The sequence below is a fragment of the Camelina sativa genome, chromosome 12, assembly GCF_000633955.1.
Source record: "Camelina sativa cultivar DH55 chromosome 12, Cs, whole genome shotgun sequence".
Taxonomy (NCBI): domain Eukaryota; kingdom Viridiplantae; phylum Streptophyta; class Magnoliopsida; order Brassicales; family Brassicaceae; genus Camelina; species Camelina sativa.
The window spans coordinates 1,489,011-1,509,494 of NC_025696.1; the positions used below are offsets into that span (position 1 = coordinate 1,489,011).

A 20,484-nucleotide genomic window follows, 5' to 3' on the forward strand; every position below is an offset into this window, starting at 1 on the left:
AAAAAAAAAAAAAAAAAAAAAGTTTTTATACTTACTATTTGAAAACGTTTTAGTCAAAGAAAACAGAAAGAATTAACCCACACCGGCCACTAAATGTTTTGAATTATTTGGTCAGTAAGGCCAAAAGGGCACGTGGAATACATGCCCACATTCTTAGACGCGTGTCGATTATGTGGTTTAGATATTAGACCGTTCACGATCCATCATGATTGATTCATGGCAACAAGGAAGATTCGCTCAGGAAATTAAACAGTGTGATCTATTTTTTCACTTTCGAGATGTATTAAAATAACCTTTTGAAATTATTAGTAACAGTCACTTTTTTATTTTTTTTTTAATTTTTTTTACAACTGTAACAGTAAGGCTTTATGTAACAGAAACCAACAGGAAAAAATGTACATGAATGAGAGTGGTGATATAGCTAGGCTACTAATCGTACCCCGCATGAGCCGATAATTATATGTAAGTGTTAGCTCTAGCTAGTTTAGTTTGGTTTGCCCTTTTCAGCTCTTTTTTACTAAAAAAAAAAAAACGAAAGAATGCTTCGGGCCGAAGTAGTTTATAAAGAATCCTTCATATTTTATTCGACAAAACAAGGTTAGTGATGATCCATTGCTTTGTTATACAGAGATAGTGGAGTTTCGTTATAATATTAACCACATCATTCAGGGTTCGCAAAACGTCAGTTTATAAATATAGTAGTATATATATAGTTGCGTTATTTATAAGTATGCCACCAAAATATAACAGATTGCGTTTGCTTGCTGACTCCAAATTGCGTTTACCGATTCTCTTATTTTCCAAATGTAAGCTAAATCACAATATACTGTAACGTAATTNTTTTTTTTTTTTTTTTTTTTGTAACGTAAATATATTTTCATGTATTATACAAATTATGTAATACATATAAATTATGTAATGTAAAACATAAATAAATTTTGCAGGTAAATAGGTAATATATATACATCGCATGGGACTTGGACAAAAATAAATACATGAAATGTAGCTATCAACATAAAAGAAAAGAATCTGATGTAGCTATGAAAATTTTACAACCACTCTGCTAAACAAATTGTCCACTTAAAAAAATAGTTTATAGATAATTTGGGAATAAAGCTGACAGTGACTCTGTCGGATGTCGTCATTCGCAGAAGCTAACATTCATATGAACGAATAATAGTATATTGGTAATAAATTAAGATTCTATTTAAACCCCAAAAAAAAAAGTCCACCGGAAACGGTAGCAAGTCTTTGTTTTGTAGTAGTGCTCGCCGCTCGGAATTAAAAATAAAATTTAATTGTCCTAAAAAAGGAAAGGCCGTAATTACGATTGTAAGCCTTAAAAAGCCCAATATTTTGGGCAATTTTGTTTGGTTATTTTACTTGTCACCACTGTTTGTCCTAACTCCTAACAAGTAGATTTTATCCCTTTTCTCTTCTAGATTTAGCTCAAGTTGCAACGACCACATGTTTTTAACAACAATGAGAGAATAGGCCTTTAAGGCCCATACCATAATACTTAAGAGGATTATGATTATATTAGTTCCATAATGATAATCGTATAGTGTATACTGTATTGACAAAAGATATGATATGAAATTTACTTGTTTTCTGAAAACGCGGGAGTATAATATATAGACCGTAATTTTCAAGTCAACTTGAGGAGTCAACAGCTACTTCTTTGCATATATAGACAATTTTTGAAGCTTAATGAATAATTAATGATACGAGTTTCGGGGATTACGTATGTAATGATCGATTTTAAGTACCTACTTTTACCACGGTGCCGTTCCCACTCGAGATGTATATTTTGTATTCATTGACTCAATTGTTATTGATGATTTGGCATAAACAAATATGTGAGGAGGAGGAACATGATCCATGTATTAGGCAAAAAGCTATGGTTGGAATTCATACATTTTGCATCTTACTTAAAAGGAGCAATAGAAATCCTAGTTCCAAGGTCAAGACTGATCAAGAGTCATTTCTTTTTGTTTAATTGATGTTTGTAACTCCCATACTTGTTTCTACTTCCAAATAGTTAGATATTTTGTGTGATCATCAAAATCTTTCTTTTTTCCCTAAGATTTTTATAGTCGTGAAAGATATACAAATGATGATGACATATAAGAGTTTTCATTCAATATGCTTTAAGAAAAAAATCTGAATGGTTGAAAACGAAATAAAAAAGCCAGATTGTGAAGTATATCAAATGGCTGACTAGCATTGATTGAATTTTCTAAAGCGATACCTTACCCTTTAAACTATATAAATCATATGATTTGACCCCATTTGTGTGCCTTCTCTTTTCCAGTTCCATTTTTAACCTAATAAAAGCAGAATCAAACCCAATATCCACAAAACATATAAGTTCACACAACAAAACCAACTTAATATACTCAAAAACAAGGTCATCTTTATCTAAGCTAGAAGAAGAAAATGAGGAATGGCAGCGTTTGTTACAACAATGCCATAAATAAATGCTTAAAATATACTTAGAGTGACCAAATTGAATTAGAAGCATTAGTGAACTCTGGCAGGGGAGCTACACTGATACTTGATTGGAAGGTGGAAAATGGGTTGTTAAGTAACTTTAAATAATTGAATTAATTATGATTCTTTTTTTCAATATATCGCTAAGTTTATGATTTGTAGATTTGCATGTAGTTTTTATAAGTAATTCCGTAAAAGATAAATCTAATTGTAAATTAATGGTCCACCACAGAACAACTAACAAGGCTGGGTTTGTGGCTTTTACTGTTGGACTCATTATAATTAAAGTGTATTTTCATCAAACTTTATTGAATCTTTTTCAGCTTGAAATTTTGTATTTTTATAAAGGGAGTGGGTGAAGATCACCTCAAACTTTTACAAAAAGAAACTGTTTTAATAGATATTAAAATAGTTAAGAAAGTATGGAAAAAGGGAAATAACGAGAGACTAAAATGATGAGTTATATGGACCATGTGTGTGCGCTGCGCACTCGTAAATCCAATTATTGATAAACATATACACTTTTTCGTTCAAGCTATACAAAAATTTTACCCACTTGGTGGTTTATCCAAACTCAAGACATGTAATTTTGATATAGAAAACGTGAATATATATAATATATATATATGTCTTTAATTTTTTTTTATGGATTGTTATTCTATTTTTTCCTCCATTTAATCATATAGCTTGAAGACAAATCATTACTTCGTACAAGAAATTGAATGCAGAATCTTCCGGACGATTGAAACCAACTTTATTTACAGAAACCGTAATGAAATCAATAAAAACAAAATAGTAGCAATAAGCAAAGCACATGAAAGCCATTTACAGAGAGGAAATATACTTGTAAGTTGTAAAGCATCTCAAGAAAAAAAACAAATATGGATCACAGCAAAGACATTAAGAACCATATTCGAAAGACAAAAACTATAGAACATGCCTTATTTTTCTAAGAATTCACAAAGTTCCAATACATTCGATTCTAGATTCCTTCGAGCTATATTGGCTTGTGTGAACCAATAACACAAGAATATGTGTAAAAGGTCAATTACCTCATGAAAATATTTACAACATTAATTTACTGCAGCTCTTATATAAATGTCGTGTAGCTTACTTGGTAATTTTATAAAGAATCTACTACTAGTTTCTTCGGTTCAGTAAAGAAAGAGAGAGAGATAAGTACAAATATTAGTTGTACAAAGTATAATAAATGCGGAAGACTGTAACAAGAAGTGTGTATTCGTATTGATTATAGAATTTAAGAACTCTGCAACATTTTCTCAGAGAGACAGAGACACAAAGAGAGAGAGAGAGCATTTAGGGAGCAGGAAGTGGAGTGTTTGGTTACGTGAGCTGTTTCTCTCTTTTTCTCTCTATCTTTAACTCTCTTCACACCTCTCTCTCTCTCTCTTTCACAATAGTGTGATGAAGCTATGAAAATGGAGTTGATTCCAGTTGTTTTCTTCTTCTTCTTCTTTTGCTCTGTTTTGACTTCCTCTGCTTTAAACTCTGATGGGTTGGTTTTGTTGAAATTTAAGTCCTCTGTTCTCGTTGATCCTCTGTCTTCATTACAAACATGGAATCACAAACACGAAACTCCATGTTCTTGGAGAGGTGTCTCTTGTAATAACGATTCTAAAGTCTCAACCTTGTCTCTTCCCAATTCTCAACTTCTTGGTTCGATTCCTTCTGATTTGGGTTCTCTCTTAACACTTCAAAGTCTCGATCTTTCCAACAACTCCTTCAATGGGCCGTTACCTGTTTCTTTCTTCGACGCTAGAGAGCTTCGTTTCCTCGATCTCTCTAGTAACATGATCTCCGGCCAAATCCCTTCCGCAATCGGCGATCTTCACAACCTTCTAACCCTAAATCTCTCTGATAATGCCTTGGCGGGAAAGTTACCTGCTAACTTGGCGTCGTTGAGAAACTTAACGGTGGTTTCTTTGGAGAACAACTACTTCTCCGGCGAGATTCCCGGCGGTTGGAGAGTTGTTGAGTTCTTAGACCTGTCCTCGAATCTTATCAATGGCTCGCTTCCACCAGATTTTGGCGGAGATAGTCTCCGGTTCTTAAATGTTTCGTTTAACCAAATCTCCGGCGAAATCCCACCGGAGATCGGAGCCGATTTCCCCGGAAACGTCACCATCGATTTCTCCTACAACAATTTAACCGGTCCAATCCCGGATTCTCCGGTTTTCTTTAACCAGAAATCAATTTTATTTTCGGGAAACCCGGGTCTATGCGGTGACCCGACCGGAAACCCGTGTCCCATCCCTTCCTCGCCTTCGATTGTCTCCGAGGCCGACGCTCCAACAACATCTACACCAGCAATCGCCGCCATACCGAACACAATCGGTTCAAACCCGGTTAACGATCCAAAATCACAACAAACCGACTCAAATCCCCGAACCGGGTTACGACCCGGAGTTATCATTGGGATTGTAATCGGAGACATAGCCGGAATCGGAATCCTCGCCGTGATCTTCCTCTACATCTATAGATGCAAGAAGAACAAGACCGTTGATTACAACAGCAGCAACAACAAACAAAGACAAGAGACAGACACAACAATTACGCTATCAACATTTTCATCTTCTTCTTCGTCTTCATCACCAGAGGAATCAAGAAGATTCAAGAAATGGTCATGTCTACGGAAAGATCCTGAAACGACACCGTCTGAAGACGAAGAAGAAGAGGACGACGACGAAGAGAGCTGTTACAATGCAAATCAACGGTCAGGAGATAACAAGAAAGGAACGTTAGTGACCGTTGATGGAGAGAAAGAGATGGAGATTGAGACTCTGCTTAAGGCTTCAGCTTATATTCTAGGAGCCACTGGTTCGAGTATAACGTATAAAGCCGTTCTTGAGGATGGAAGGGTTTTCGCGGTTCGTCGGCTCAGTGAGAATGGTTTGAATCAGCGCCGGTTTAAGGATTTCGAGTCGCATATTCGATCCATTGGGAAATTGGTTCACCCGAATTTGGTCAGACTTTGTGGGTTCTACTGGAGTACCGACGAGAAATTGGTCATTTACGATTTTGTCCCTAATGGCAGTCTCGTCAACCCCCGTTACCGTGAGTTTTAATTTAACGTTTGTCTCTTTAACCGTTACATGGATTAGCTTAGTTTGCTAAAAGTAGGATGACATTGCATCTTGCACATGTGTGTTTTGGCAGGAAAAGGAGGAGGGTCTTCTTCGCCTTATCATTTACCGTGGGAGACTCGACTCAAGATAGCAAAGGGCATTGCACGTGGGCTGGCTTATCTCCACGAGAAGAAGCATGTGCATGGAAACTTGAAGCCTAGTAACATACTTTTAGGCCACGACATGGAACCCAAAATAGGCGATTTCGGACTCGAAAGGCTTCTCACAGGCGAAACCAGCTACATCCGAGCTGGTGGGTCTTCTAGGATATTCAGTAGCAAGCGTTACACAACTTCATCGCGAGACTTCTCATCTATTGGACCTACGCCAAGCCCTAGTCCAAGCTCGGTGGGGCCGATGTCGCCTTACTGCGCACCAGAGTCTCTCCGAAGCCTAAAACCGAGTACGAAATGGGACGTTTACGGCTTTGGAGTGATCCTTCTCGAGCTTCTCACGGGAAAGATCGTGTCCGTTGAAGAGATTGTGCTAGGAAACGGACTGACGGTTGCGGACGGACATCGCGCATTGAGAATGGCTGATGTGGCGATGGGCGGCGAGTTAGATGGCAAACAAGACTTTCTACTCGATTGTTTCAAGTTAGGCTATAGCTGCGCATCTCCTGTTCCTTCAAAGAGGCCAACGATGAAAGAATCTTTGGCTGTTCTTGAAAAACTGGCTCCAAACTCCTCTGTTGCTAAGTCTCCATCGTTCCACTACGGACATTAATGTCAGTTTGATACAACTAGTTTAGTCAATTTAATTTTATTGCTAACTTGTTTCTGTGTATAAAAAACTTGTATCTCCTGTTTTTTTTTTGGTTTACAAATTCGATTTCCCAGCATTAATAATCTTCTTACCGAAAAAGGATATAATATATCTCACTAAAATTTATAAATTTTAAACCAAAATTTTTGAAAACTAAAATTTTTAAAATCGAATTTTTTTTTTGGTGAAATCTCTAATGATCAAAACGATTTTGTAAATTTAGCATAAAACAAAACAAAATCACAAACCTTTAAAAATCAAAAAAAAAGTTGTAAAAACTATCTTAACAAAATAAAAAAACAAAAGCTTTTAAAAATCCAAAAAGAGGAATAAAATAATCAAATTTTAAAAAGCTATTTAAAAATTAAATGCTAAATCTACAAAACGATGCAAAAACAAATTAGACTTATGGAATCTCTAACGACCAAAAGACTGGATCCAAAATCGAGTTAGTAACCACACCATTTTGTAAATTTAGCATTCAAAAAAATACAAACAAAATACAAACAACAAAAACTTTTAAAAATCCATAAAAAATAATTTTAAAAAAAAAATTGAATTAAATGCTAAATCTACAAAATGATGCGAAAACAAGTTAGATTATGGAATCTCTAACGATCAAAAGACTGGATCCCAAAATCCGGTTAGTAACCACACCATTTTGTAAATCTAACATTAAAAAAACACAAAAAAATAAAAAAACTTGCAATAAAAAAAAAACAAAAGAAAAAACATAATAAGATGAGATAGAGAATATACCTTATTTTGGGCTGAGAAAACCTTTGCTTAATGGGCCTGAAGATGAGAATCCAGCCCAAAAGCTATTCTTGCATCTCGATCTCCGATCCATCTGCTTCCTCTCTGTCGCCTTCTCTTCGAAACGCAAAAGCTTCATTCATCTCCTTCGATCCATCCGCTTCCTCTCTGTCACCATCTCCGCTCAAGATGTGATGCTTGCGTGTGTGAGATCTCTCGCTAGACTTGGTCTTATTCTTCGTGCTAAAAACAGAGCCGAAGCCGAATCACGAGCTTAATTCTTTGTAAACGAAAGCAGAAGAAGAATCAAAGCATCATCATCATCTTCCATCACCGCCTCGTCTCTTGTATTGTATACTTGGTGAAGAAGATAAATATGGCAGATCCAACAACCCAAAGCGTTGCAAGAGTTGGAGTCAAAAGTTTTAGGGCAAAACTATGAAAATTCAAAGACAAAACCCAATTGTAAAGGAAGAAGAAATCGATTATGAGAATCGTAAAATCAGAGCAATGAAATCGCATCTTTCTCTCTTATTCTAACTCTCTCTCTCTCTGCTTCTATGTTTCTCTCTTTGTTTTGGTCGAGATCGAGGAGGTCCGAGTCTATTTATAATAGTTTGGGACTCAAGTTTTCGTAACCGATTCAACAAATTTCCTTTTTTCTTCACTTATTAGGTTCGAAGAAAGTTGAAACCAAAACCGAACCTAAGAGAACACAGGCTCGGTTATTAATCAAATTTCCCGAGCCTTTGTTCTTTGTTTACTAACAGTTCTTTGTTTTTGTTTAAGTGAGATACTAAGGATTTTGTAGCAGTGTACAGTTAATGAATGAACAATCTGAAAACTTCAAACTATTTTTGTTATGTTTCTTACTTGGGTAAAAGAGTGATACTTTAACTATTTTGTTATGTTTTTACTTGGATTAAAGAGTGAAACCAATGCTCTTAAGAAATATATCATTTTATTATATATTTCTCTTAATTCATAAATAAACAAGCAATCTTTCTTTAATTATAAAGAAATTGATCGACATAAGGATTTATAAAGTTTTATATCCTTATGATGAATCAACTACTTTTTTTTTGTTGTTGTTGAAATACTATACATACAAACAATAATAATATGAGATTAAATTCAATTATAAAAATCCCAAATGTGAAATGTTTTTTATCGAGCGTCTTGATTCTACTAAACACTGCTGATGATACTTCCACGAACCGGGTTTGGACTGTACTTAACCGGGTACGATGCTTCAACCGCGATCCCACACTTACCGGATTTAGAAGCCGCCAAGTTTCTCTCCATCCTAATGTAACCTTCCTCACCCCAACTAGGACCCCAAGAGTTCCTCACAATCCAATAGTCAACGCCGTTCTCTGACCCGTACCCTACCGCCACCACCGCGTGATCAAGATTTGTACCACACTTCCCGGTGAAGATCCCCTGCAAACCAAAACCAAACCGGTTATTCAAAAAATCCAAAACCCGGTTTTGTTACTTAAACACACACAAAATCAAGATTGGTTTTGCTTACCGATTGGTAATGTTGGAAAATTCTTCCACCGGCTTCAATAGCTACACTCACAGGCTGGTGTGAGATTGCTTTTTTCAAGGCTGCCTCGTCTTTCGTAGGAACATCTTCGTACCCATCAATACTCACAACTCTTGAATTCTTCTGCAAAACACACACAAAGAAAACTTCAATATTTTGTAATTCATCAAAAAAAAAAAAAACAGAGTTGCTCTGTTTTTGTGTGTTTACCAAGAAAGAATTGCATTTCCCACTGGATCCATGGTAAGGGTAATCTTGTTCGGTGTTTAAGCCACCGTTCTTCATAATGAATTGAAAAGCGTAGTCCATTAAACCTCCGTTGCAACCTTGGTTGTAGGCTTTGTCGCAGTCCACTAGTTCTTGTTCTGACAAAGATATGAGTTCTCCCGTTACGATCTTGTTTATACCTTCTACAGCTGCGGTAGTTGAGAACGCCCAACAGCTTCCTGCGTAGATTAATACACATATATAAGATCAATACACAATGATACACAGCTCCATGTTAAGTTACTTATGACTAAAAAGGAAAAAGCATAATTAGTAATTACCGCAAGTGCCTTGGTCTTTAACGGGATTAACGGCTCCTTTCTGTCTCCAATCAACCGTCTCTGGAACCTCCTCGGCGTTTACGGCGGCTGAGTATTTCAGGTTAACATTCTTGGCTTTAGCGATGCGGCGGGCTGGCTCAGTTTTAGCTCCCAGGTATAAACTCCGGTACTCGTCGTTAGTGAGATCGGTAAATTTGGTGAGACCAAGCTTGTAAGTAGCGTTCTTGTTGTTCTCGTTGTGAAGATCGATGAATCTTAGGTTGTCTTTGAAAATATTGAATCGTTTGTCTTGGTCGTTGATGATACCGTTGTTGTTGTTGTTGTTGTTAATTTTCCCGTGTTCCGCGGACCATTGTAAGTAGATGGACCTCACTTCTTTATCGGTTCTCCACCAGCTGTCGGATGGAAGTTGGAGATGGTCATTGATGATGGACTCATCACCGGAGGCTAATGAAACGATGACGTATAAGAGAAGTAAAGAGAGGATTTTTGTCGAGGGAGCCATATTGTTATGTTGTTTTGGATGCAGTTGGGAATGAATGAATGAATACTTGAGATGGTTTGTTTTTCTGGAGGGATGAGAAAACTGTGGGACTATTTATAACCAAAAATTTTGGTATTCAAGTTGGTGTTACGTAATACTTTACTATTATAATGAATGAGAATAATGGGCATGCAAGATGGTGGACGGTGCGAATGAATTTTTAAATCCAATATTTGAAAGAAAATTTATTTTATTAAATAAATATCTTCTAGTTTTCCATTAAAAATATATTTTTTGAAAATTACAAAAGGCCTAAAACTAAATAAGAATATTTCAAGAATTTCACATATCTACGATATAGTATAAAATAATCTTATTTTGCTAATTTTTACTTTCGCATTTCATCCTCACATCAAAGCTATATGCTAGAAGAAATTTAGTTTCGCTTCAGTTTTATTAGGAGTCTCCAGACACAAAGTTAAGTCCTAATTAAAGTTGAATTATTGAAAGATAATGTCTGGACTAACTATTAAAGGTACTTTTTTTGGGGGTGAAAATGAATTTACGCAAAACAATTGGATTAAAAAATAGTATCGATAATTGTATTAGAGAATGAAGCATAATTCGAAGTAGCTAAAGATAACTGTGAGATAGTAGGCCGACCAAGAAAAGCAAAGAACTAGGGAACACAATCCCTTTCCCTTGCGACATGTTTAATTGTATTTCACCGAGAGAATTCAAAACTTCGAAGACCTGTGGGGTCAAAATATTCGCCTGTAAATTCAAATAGTTTACTATTCTCTTCTAAGTTTGTTACGGAATTCTCTTGTAGACTGTGTAATTCTTTTATAATGAGTTTCAGTATCAGTAATATATTAGTACTACATGCAAATTATAAGACAGTTCGTTCGTTCTTTTTTACTTTTCCGTAGTTTGTTGTTTACATCACCAATTCTTTAGCTATCACGAGAGACTTGCGTATTTATTGCACACAATATATTTATTCATATCTATAGTTATACTAGAAAATGTATAACAAATGCATTCAATCTTGATTTAGCACAACAATATTAATTCATCCTAGTGTAATTTTTTTATTTTAACCAAATTCTATTTTTTCCGTCTTCTAGTCAAAACACCTATGTGCGATTATTTTTAAAATGGTTTACTTTTCATGGTCAAGCAAATTTATTTGATCTTTTAACCCGATCAGTATTCACATAATGAATATTTTTTATTTGAAAAGTTGTCACATGGCTCACGTCTTATGTACTTATTGTTTCCCTCTAGTATGTTCGATTCCAGTCAATCAGCCAAACAGACTTTTCGCGTCTCACCCAACTAGCCATTGGCTACTAAACCATACCAAACCCCCAAATAGAGACCTTTTCAGTTCCGGACACATGGGAACATGAATAGTTAAATTAATACCATAAAAACTGGGAAATTCGAAACAGGATGATCTCATAATTCGAGATCAATATTTACGAAATAGCTTCGTGATCGAGTTCATTTACGTTGAATAATATACATGTATGTGCGTGCATATTATTAGCTATATTTTAGATCGAGGAATTAATAGTGTGGACTTAATTAGCTATAGATGTAAACATTGGGTTGTGAACATTTTAATTAGGTATAGATGTCTGTGAATTTCTGAATCAACGTTACATCAGTTCCCAAGAAACTGTACGTGGTTTGGTTTTTATAACAGTTTTCACGTCTGAAATACTTTAAATTCATTTTGGCCGTCCAAACGTGGTCTCTTATTTAATACTAGTTGATAGAAAGATGTACGTAGAGCTCTATGAAGATTCATAGAACAAATAAGAAAGAGAAGGGAATCTTGAATGATGTGTGGATGAGATGTTCCCATTTCACGGCAGCTTCTATGGTCATGAGGCGGCGCCCCATCCTGACCGTTGGAGTTTTCATATGTAATAATATAAGGTAATCTATACTTTTAAAAACAGAAAAAAGAGAAAAATTTGGATTGGAGGAAATGGGAGGCGAAGAGGTGTCTTAAAACCGAAGTGGCTTTTGATAAGGTTTAAGAAACAAAAGTGTCCCGCTCGTGTTTCTGACATGTGACAACTAAAGGGGTGACCGTTTCATTTAAAGAAAAAGGGTGACCGTTTCTGTTTTACAATTCTGTTCAATTTGTTTGGATATCATTTTGTATGGGAACCCTACACGCTACGCACGAAGCATGGGGACATTTATGGCATGTTTGATTTTTCGCTTGAGAATTGTGTAATCAAAAGCATTCCGGGATCAGCGGTGTTCCTTCGTGCATAACGTCATTTTGGGATTCATCTAAATTCAAAAATAGTTACTAAGTTTTTTTATACTATAAAAATAAAGCAAAAAACGTCAAGAGTAAACCTAATCCGAAAAAAAGGTAAAAACCTAATCCGAATAAACCGACTTCTAACCGATGTGAATTGTAAAATGGTCAAAGGACATGCACCCATTGCTACGAGCTAGNTTGCTACGAGCCTAGGACCATATCAATAGTAAAACCAAGAAAAGAAGAAGTGGGGGGAGTGGTTAAAGAAGACATGTGATCGTTCTGACAAAACCGCCTTATCCTCCATTATCTCAGTTATGAATCTGTTTGCAGTCTTTGTCTCGCTTTTATAATTCTCTGTTTTCTTCTATTCTCTTACTTCAACGAAATTATGATTCTCTTTTGTTTTTTACTTTCTTCCAACATTTCTTTCTCACGAAGGTATCTTTTCCAATGTCTTCATCTCAAAGATTTAACTTTCTGAAGTTACTAGAAGCGTTTATATGTGTGTCAAAAGATTACAAACCCCACTTGGATGTGTCATATAATCCATGCTCAAATAAATTTTGGAGGCACACAAGTAGTCCCATGTATTTAAAAATTAAAGAATTCATTTAAGTTCAACAATTTTATAGTCATTTTTTTTTTGTAAAATAACGTATACGTTAAGTATATGAATATATATATTGACTTTGATTTGTAAGATATGATCTTGCAAGAGTGAAAAGATTTATATCATCAACCGAAGTAAAAGTTGAGAAACTGCATGCAGGAAACGTAAGAAACTATACAACACAAAGTTTTGTTTCTACACTTTTTTGTAACCCTCAAGAACATGAAACAAACAATCTTTGTTACTAATGAAGATAAAGTTTCAAAAGACCAAAAAAATAAAACGGTAATTGAAAAAAACGAATGATCATCATTCCCCGAAAAATCTGTATACCTTTTTTGGGAACTCCATGATCATAATCTAATTTTCTCGGCTTTTTTTTTCCCTCTCGTTAGCTGTAATATATGCGGTATCTGGAGGAGAAGATGATCTCTGATGTTTCTCTAAAACTTTTAGCAACAAATGAATAATATAGTAGAAAGGGTCTCTTGATCTGTATTTTTCTTTCAGTTCCTTTCTTGACGCTTCGAAGAAGATGAAGAAACTTGTGTTGTATCTGTTAGTTTAGGTTCATGTTTATTTCTCTTACTTCTGCGTTTCGGTTTTCGTATTTTGGTGGAATGTTGTTGCTGCTTCGGTATCACCACGACTGTGTTGTCACCTTGGGATAATGGCATTTGATCTTTCTTTTTCGTTGGTGGCTCAGGAGGAACATCTGGCCATGGAGTGCGTTTGGCTGCGACTGTGATCTCTAGTGGAGGATCAATTATCCATCTGTAGTCAATGAACAAGAAAGATAAACAGAATCAAACATCAATAACATTTAGACAGTATGAAGAAATCTTCTTCTCAGAGACAGTATATCACAATTCTCTGTCCTTCTAGTCTATAGACACATTCAATGTAAGAACTAGACCTGGTAAGTAACAGAGTTTAAAAGCCTTGAGTCAAAAAAGAGAAGTGAACAAGTCAAGTCATGAGACACTTATCAACTAGGATGAAATTGGACTGACCTCTCACGCAAATGGTTAGTAAAATTAGGTTTTAACAGTCCCAACTAATATATGGTACTAGTCAAAACGTACTAACTAATTTCCTAATTTGAAATTTGAGCATAAGTCCAGCAGATTAGTTACATTCATTGATACGAGCCTACTAAAAGTTGAAAAATGGGACTAGAAGATTGTAAAGATGATTAACAATTATGAATGGGACTATATAGGAGCAAAAAAAGGCATACCCTGGAGGAAATTTGCTATCAGCGCGTGCTTCAACACGAAGCCACCATAACAGAACCTGTCTTCCACAGCTTCCAAGAGGCTCCACCATTGAAGGATCCTTCAATAGAGACAAAGGACTCTCCAAACCCTCATTCTCATTCAACGAACCAAAGTCCTTAACCCACTCTGGCTTATTCTCAGCTTCCTCCCAAAGCAATCTCGAGTTCAACACAAACCCAGACCACTCTAGCTTTTGAGGCAAAACCGCAGCAACATCATCTATATAAACCGCACTCTTCCCCGCATATGGCAATGTATTAAAAATATGCCAACCAACCAACTGATCAGTTGAGTTACAAGCAGGACCTTGTACTGGCAACAAAGAGCTCTCCTCCTCTGCCTCTTTCTCCATCTCTTTTCTCTTATCCATCGACAAAACCATCTCTTCCGCATTTCCAGAATGTGCCAATATCCCAACAGAAACAGTACCAAACCACTTCACATTCTGAATCTCATCAAAGAACTCCATACTATGCATATTACTATCATCCGCAAACATGACAACCCCATCAAGCTTCTCTTCCTTCACAACTCTAAAACACAAAGAACATAGCTTTCAGCTCCACATTCACACACATTTCAAATCAAGATTAAAAAAAAGCAACAAAATTGACAAACCTCAAAGCTTGAAGTCTCATAAAGACTTCTAATTTACTACGATCCTCCCAAGTATTAGGCATTCTCTGATCAATCCCAACATGAATCGTCCTAATACCTGATTTAGCAATGATGGAAGCCGTCTCATTAGTAGCACCACCAGCTTCAACAATGACCCAAACCAGATCATAAGGAACAAGCATCAAAGAATGCATCACACCGTTCAAATGCAAAGCTTGAAAAGTCCTCACATAAGTCGGAGTCACAGCTATAACCATCTTACTCCTCTTTACCCCAAAGACACTCTTTTGCTCCTTCTGAACTCTCTCTATAATCTGATGAGCTTTCATCACCTCAACCGGGTTCGGATGAGGCCAAGGACGGATCCGGATCCCGTGTCTCCCAACGACAACACGCGAGCTCTTTGTCGTTGAGGCCACCGTGAAGTTGTTGGTGGCTGCTCCGGGATCTAGACGACGGCCGAGGGTGTGAACATCGAGGTGCTTAACGGGTAAGTCAGGACGAAACGGAGCAGAGTAGAGATTGGTTGTGGTAGAAGAAGTGGAGAAGAGGAAGAAGAAGACTAATCTGGAGAATCGAAACCCGAGAAGTAGACTAATCAAGCAACAGAGACAGTGCAGGATCAGCCAAAACAGAGCGATTAAAGACTTCCCGGAGCCGTCAACGGAAGAATCAACCGACGTCGGAGATCTAAAGCTGTTGCTACGGCGATTTAAGTAGCTCTGATGTAAAGCAGAGAGCTTCATTCTCTCTTTCGTTGACCTCTCTCTCTCTCTCTCTCTCTTTCTCTTCTGCTTCTTCTTCTTTAATCAAAAAGATCTGAGGATTAAGAGAGCAAATAGTAAAAGATTACTTGGAATTCACGACCTTGAATCAGTTCGATTATCGCTTTCTCTTCTTGCTGTTGCTCTCACCATACCCCAAAATCTCTATCTCTGATGCTTCGATGCAACGCCAAATCGAAGGAACCAGGGAAAGCGACAAGGTGGTACACGTGTCTTTTTACTATTGGGTTAAATTCTATTTCATTAAATTATTACTACCCCTTTTAAATAAGTTTTGAGTGAAATTAGGGTCGTTTCAATACAGAATGTGTCTAATTTGAAGTCCAATTTTGTTTTTGTTAATAATTTATTTTTCGCATTAAACATCTCTAAATATTTTTAAAATTACATATTAAATGTTTGCGTATATAATAACTATAGTGTGATTTGTTTTATCACAAAATGTTAAATATATAGTATGGTTTTTTAATTAATGGGGTGTATTAAAAAAAGTAGGAAAGTACATGAATTTGGGAAAGGATTTAACCAAATGATTCTTTACTGGGCCATAAGGTAAGGCCCATGATAACGACGTAGCTCATGACTGTCATAGAGTACAGTTTGGTCCAGAAGCAAATGATCCGGTATGGAGGAGGATCCCGGTTTGTAGATTATTAGAGTATGTGCAAGCAATAACTAAACCGGTTTGGTGGGGGAGGTTAGAGAGATTTGTTATCGGTTCGTTTTCACTTGGACACAAAGCAATTTAAACATGATAACTCTGCGTCACCAAAGAGTTGTCGTAGTTTTTAACTTTTTTAGTTCCTCTCTCTTAACGGCAGAAATTCACAAACAGTCATTTGATTTAAGATTTAAAAATTACAACAGTAAAAAATACGGCTCTTTGTTGTCGTAATTTTTTAACTTTTTAATTCCTCTCTGAACGGCAGAAATTCACCAACGGTCATTTGATTTAAGATTTAAAAATTACAACAGTAAAAAATATAGACGTTAGAAAAAAGTAGCCGTTAATCAAAGTTGCTTATAAAAGTGAAGTCGTAGCCAGTTTCTTGAAACATCCCAAAATCACTTCTCTTCTTCTTTCTTCTGTACCATCACTTTACTTACCATTCTTAGTAGTTTTTAGAAAGCAAAAGGCTTCTCATCCTTTTTTACTATTTTTAGAAAACAAGAGATAGAGAGAGCAAAGTCGTTCCACGGCTGGTAAGATTTATTAAAATGTTTTGCTAATCTTTTAGAAGCATTTCCATGTTCTACGTTTTTTTTGTTTTCATCATGTTGTCTTCTTCTTCTCTCAGGAAAGAATCGTCAGTTTCAGGGAAGGGAGGAAATTTTGCCTAAATCATCATCTCTTCTCTATGTTTCTTTTTAAATTTGGAAGGGAGGAAATTATAACCAAGAGTTGAAGATGGCTGGTAAGATTTATTAAAATGTTTTGCTAATCTTTTAGAAGCATTTCCATGTTCTACGTTTTTTTGTTTTCATCATGTTGTCTTCTTCTTCTCTCAGGAAAGAATCGTCAGTTTCAGGGAAGGGAGGAAATTTTGCCTAAATCATCATCTCTTCTCTATGTTTCTTTTTAAATTTGGAAGGGAGGAAATTATAACCAAGAGTTGAAGATGGCTGGTAAGATTTATTAAAATGTTTTGCTAATCTTTTAGAAGCATTTCCATGTTCTACGTTTTTTTGTTTTCATCATGTTGTCTTCTTCTTCTCTCAGGAAAGAATCGTCAGTTTCAGGGAAGGGAGGAAATTTTGCCTAAATCATCATCTCTTCTCTATGTTTCTTTTTAAATTTGGAAGGGAGGAAATTATAACCAAGAGTTGAAGATGGCTGGTAAGATTTATTAAAATGTTTTGCTAATCTTTTAGAAGCATTTCCATGTTCTACGTTTTTTTGTTTTCATCATGTTGTCTTCTTCTTCTCTCAGGAAAGAATCGTCAGTTTCAGGGAAGGGAGGAAATTTTGCCTAAATCATCATCTCTTCTCTATGTTTCTTTTTAAATTTGGAAGGGAGGAAATTATAACCAAGAGTTGAAGATGGCTGGTAAGATTTATTAAAATGTTTTGCTAATCTTTTAGAAGCATTTCCATGTTCTACGTTTTTTTGTTTTCATCATGTTGTCTTCTTCTTCTCTCAGGAAAGAATCGTCAGTTTCAGGGAAGGGAGGAAATTTTGCCTAAATCATCATCTCTTCTCTATGTTTCTTTTTAAATTTGGAAAGGAGGAAATTATAACCAAGAGTTGAAGATGGCTGATAAGATTTATTAAAATGTTTTGCTAATCTTTTAGAAGCATTTCCATGTTCTACGTTTTTTTGTTTTCATCATGTTGTCTTCTTCTTCTCTCAGGAAAGAATCGTCAGTTTCAGGGAAGGGAGGAAATTTTGCCTAAATCATCATCTCTTCTCTATGTTTCTTTTTAAATTTGGAAAGGAGGAAATTATAACCAAGAGTTGAAGATGGCTGATAAGATTTATTAAAATGTTTTGCTAATCTTTTAGAAGCATTTCCATGTTCTACGTTTTTTTGTTTTCATCATGTTGTCTTCTTCTTCTCTCAGGAAAGAATCGTCAGTTTCAGGGAAGGGAGGAAATTTTGCCTAAATCATCATCTCTTCTCTATGTTTCTTTTTAAATTTGGAAAGGAGGAAATTATAACCAAGAGTTGAAGATGGCTGATAAGATTTATTAAAATGTTTTGCTAATCTTTTAGAAGCATTTCCATGTTCTACGTTTTTTTGTTTTCATCATGTTGTCTTCTTCTTCTCTCAGGAAAGAATCGTCAGTTTCAGGGAAGGGAGGAAATTTTGCCTAAATCATCATCTCTTCTCTATGTTTCTTTTTAAATTTGGAAAGGAGGAAATTATAACCAAGAGTTGAAGATGGCTGATAAGATTTATTAAAATGTTTTGCTAATCTTTTAGAAGCATTTCCATGTTCTACGTTTTTTTGTTTTCATCATGTTGTCTTCTTCTTCTCTCAGGAAAGAATCGTCAGTTTCAGGGAAGGGAGGAAATTTTGCCTAAATCATCATCTCTTCTCTATGTTTCTTTTTAAATTTGGAAAGGAGGAAATTATAACCAAGAGTTGAAGATGGCTGATAAGATTTATTAAAATGTTTTGCTAATCTTTTAGAAGCATTTCCATGTTCTACGTTTTTTTGTTTTCATCATGTTGTCTTCTTCTTCTCTCAGGAAAGAATCGTCAGTTTCAGGGAAGGGAGGAAATTTTGCCTAAATCATCATCTCTTCTCTATGTTTCTTTTTAAATTTGGAAAGGAGGAAATTATAACCAAGAGTTGAAGATGGCTGATAAGATTTATTAAAATGTTTTGCTAATCTTTTAGAAGCATTTCCATGTTCTACGTTTTTTTGTTTTCATCATGTTGTCTTCTTCTTCTCTCAGGAAAGAATCGTCAGTTTCAGGGAAGGGAGGAAATTTTGCCTAAATCATCATCTCTTCTCTATGTTTCTTTTTAAATTTGGAAAGGAGGAAATTATAACCAAGAGTTGAAGATGGCTGATAAGATTTATTAAAATGTTTTGCTAATCTTTTAGAAGCATTTCCATGTTCTACGTTTTTTTGTTTTCATCATGTTGTCTTCTTCTTCTCTCAGGAAAGAATCGTCAGTTTCAGGGAAGGGAGGAAATTTTGCCTAAATCATCATCTCTTCTCTATGTTTCTTTTTAAATTTGGAAAGGAGGAAATTATAACCAAGAGTTGAAGATGGCTGATAAGATTTATTAAAATGTTTTGCTAATCTTTTAGAAGCATTTCCATGTTCTACGTTTTTTTGTTTTCATCATGTTGTCTTCTTCTTCTCTCAGGAAAGAATCGTCAGTTTCAGGGAAGGGAGGAAATTTTGCCTAAATCATCATCTCTTCTCTATGTTTCTTTTTAAATTTGGAAAGGAGGAAATTATAACCAAGAGTTGAAGATGGCTGATAAGATTTATTAAAATGTTTTGCTAATCTTTTAGAAGCATTTCCATGTTCTACGTTTTTTTGTTTTCATCATGTTGTCTTCTTCTTCTCTCAGGAAAGAATCGTCAGGTTTGGTAATGATCTTTCTATTTTAATCATACTCTTTCTCATGTTTCTGGTCGTGTTGGTGCTAATTATCTTTGAATTTTGTTTGATTTGTAGAGTAGATCAGATTTTACTAAGAAGCGAGAGAGAAACTCACAATCACGGAAATATGTCCATTGGTCAGCTAACGAATGACGGCAACTGCCGCTGAGGATTTTGCCGTTAATCTCGGCATAAAGTTGATGGTAAGTTATCATGTCTCCGTCTTCTTCTTATCCGTTGTCTTTAAAGCCAGTAAAATCATAGAAACCCGTATTTATAGGTTAAATTGATTTAGCTCGTTCGTTTAGCTTTTTCTAATCTTAAATTTTTATATTTGATTTTTTCCCCCCCAAACCCGTTAATGATTTTGGTAGAATTGACTCTACAAATAATGAAATAAAATACTCTTTACTTTTACAACTTTGGTCATCTTTTTTTAACTTTGAATATATATGCGACAAACTATATTTAAATTATCAGAGAATATTGATATAAGTGTTAATCCTTTTCTTACCGTTGTTTTCAAATGAAAAAGCCAATACAGTCGTAGAAACTCGGATCGATAGATTAATAATGTGTCCAGTTATTATTCTGATTTTTTTAATATTTGATCCTTTTCCCAACCCGTTAGCAATTTTGGTAGAATTGATGATGTATTATATAATATATTTACAAACTAATATTTAATATTTAAAATTTTGGGTACTTTTGAATATTTGAGACAAATGGGATAATGTTTTTTTAGTAAGAGATGTTTTTAGTAAAAAGATTAAGGGAATTGATGACTATACAAAAAAAAATAGACAATTCAAATATGGTTTGTAACTACAGAAACCACAACCAAAATTGTCACTTATAAAACTTGTTAAGAGCTCTCTCATGATTGTTTTATTTTTTTTGTTAACTAGCCTTAATTTCCCACTACCTTTTTCACCGGGAGTCATCACAACCAAAAAGCATCATTTTCATCGGGAATCGAACTAGTGAGTGGATCCAACTCCTGCAGTGGGCATTGGTAGCTCTCTCATATTCAACACAGTCAAACAAGATTTTCACTAAAGCAAAAAAAAAAAAAAAAAAA

The 20,484-nt window shown here is 35.4% G+C and overlaps 3 protein-coding genes and 2 long non-coding RNA genes across 6 annotated transcripts; 3 read left to right on the plus strand and 2 right to left on the minus strand.

Annotated features, from left to right (window-relative positions):
* On the plus strand, nucleotides 3,640-6,447 carry LOC104729444 (probable LRR receptor-like serine/threonine-protein kinase At4g37250). The gene is made up of 2 exons (XM_010448382.1): nucleotides 3,640-5,568; nucleotides 5,671-6,447. The coding sequence occupies exons 1-2, from the start codon at nucleotides 3,927-3,929 to the stop codon at nucleotides 6,363-6,365; spliced, it is 2,337 nt and encodes a 778-aa protein (XP_010446684.1). The 5' UTR covers nucleotides 3,640-3,926; the 3' UTR covers nucleotides 6,366-6,447.
* On the minus strand, nucleotides 8,105-9,840 carry LOC104729445 (germination-specific cysteine protease 1-like). The gene is made up of 4 exons (XM_010448383.1): nucleotides 9,261-9,840; nucleotides 8,923-9,158; nucleotides 8,695-8,835; nucleotides 8,105-8,603 (listed from the first exon to the last, which is right to left on the minus strand). The coding sequence occupies exons 1-4, from the start codon at nucleotides 9,763-9,765 to the stop codon at nucleotides 8,349-8,351; spliced, it is 1,137 nt and encodes a 378-aa protein (XP_010446685.1). The 5' UTR covers nucleotides 9,766-9,840; the 3' UTR covers nucleotides 8,105-8,348.
* On the minus strand, nucleotides 12,761-15,478 carry LOC104729446 (probable beta-1,4-xylosyltransferase IRX14). The gene is made up of 3 exons (XM_010448384.2): nucleotides 14,546-15,478; nucleotides 13,888-14,460; nucleotides 12,761-13,421 (listed from the first exon to the last, which is right to left on the minus strand). The coding sequence occupies exons 1-3, from the start codon at nucleotides 15,289-15,291 to the stop codon at nucleotides 13,154-13,156; spliced, it is 1,587 nt and encodes a 528-aa protein (XP_010446686.1). The 5' UTR covers nucleotides 15,292-15,478; the 3' UTR covers nucleotides 12,761-13,153.
* LOC109128102 lies at nucleotides 16,401-17,584 on the plus strand. The gene is made up of 6 exons (XR_002034556.1): nucleotides 16,401-16,533; nucleotides 16,629-16,745; nucleotides 16,840-16,956; nucleotides 17,051-17,167; nucleotides 17,262-17,378; nucleotides 17,473-17,584. It is a non-coding gene; the product is annotated as an uncharacterized LOC109128102 (long non-coding RNA).
* LOC109128103 lies at nucleotides 19,073-20,484 on the plus strand. 2 transcript variants are annotated; one of them, XR_002034557.1, is made up of 3 exons: nucleotides 19,073-19,390; nucleotides 19,479-19,606; nucleotides 20,312-20,484. It is a non-coding gene; the product is annotated as an uncharacterized LOC109128103 (long non-coding RNA). The 2 variants fall into 2 exon arrangements; XR_002034558.1 differs by having other exon boundaries at nucleotides 19,484-19,606.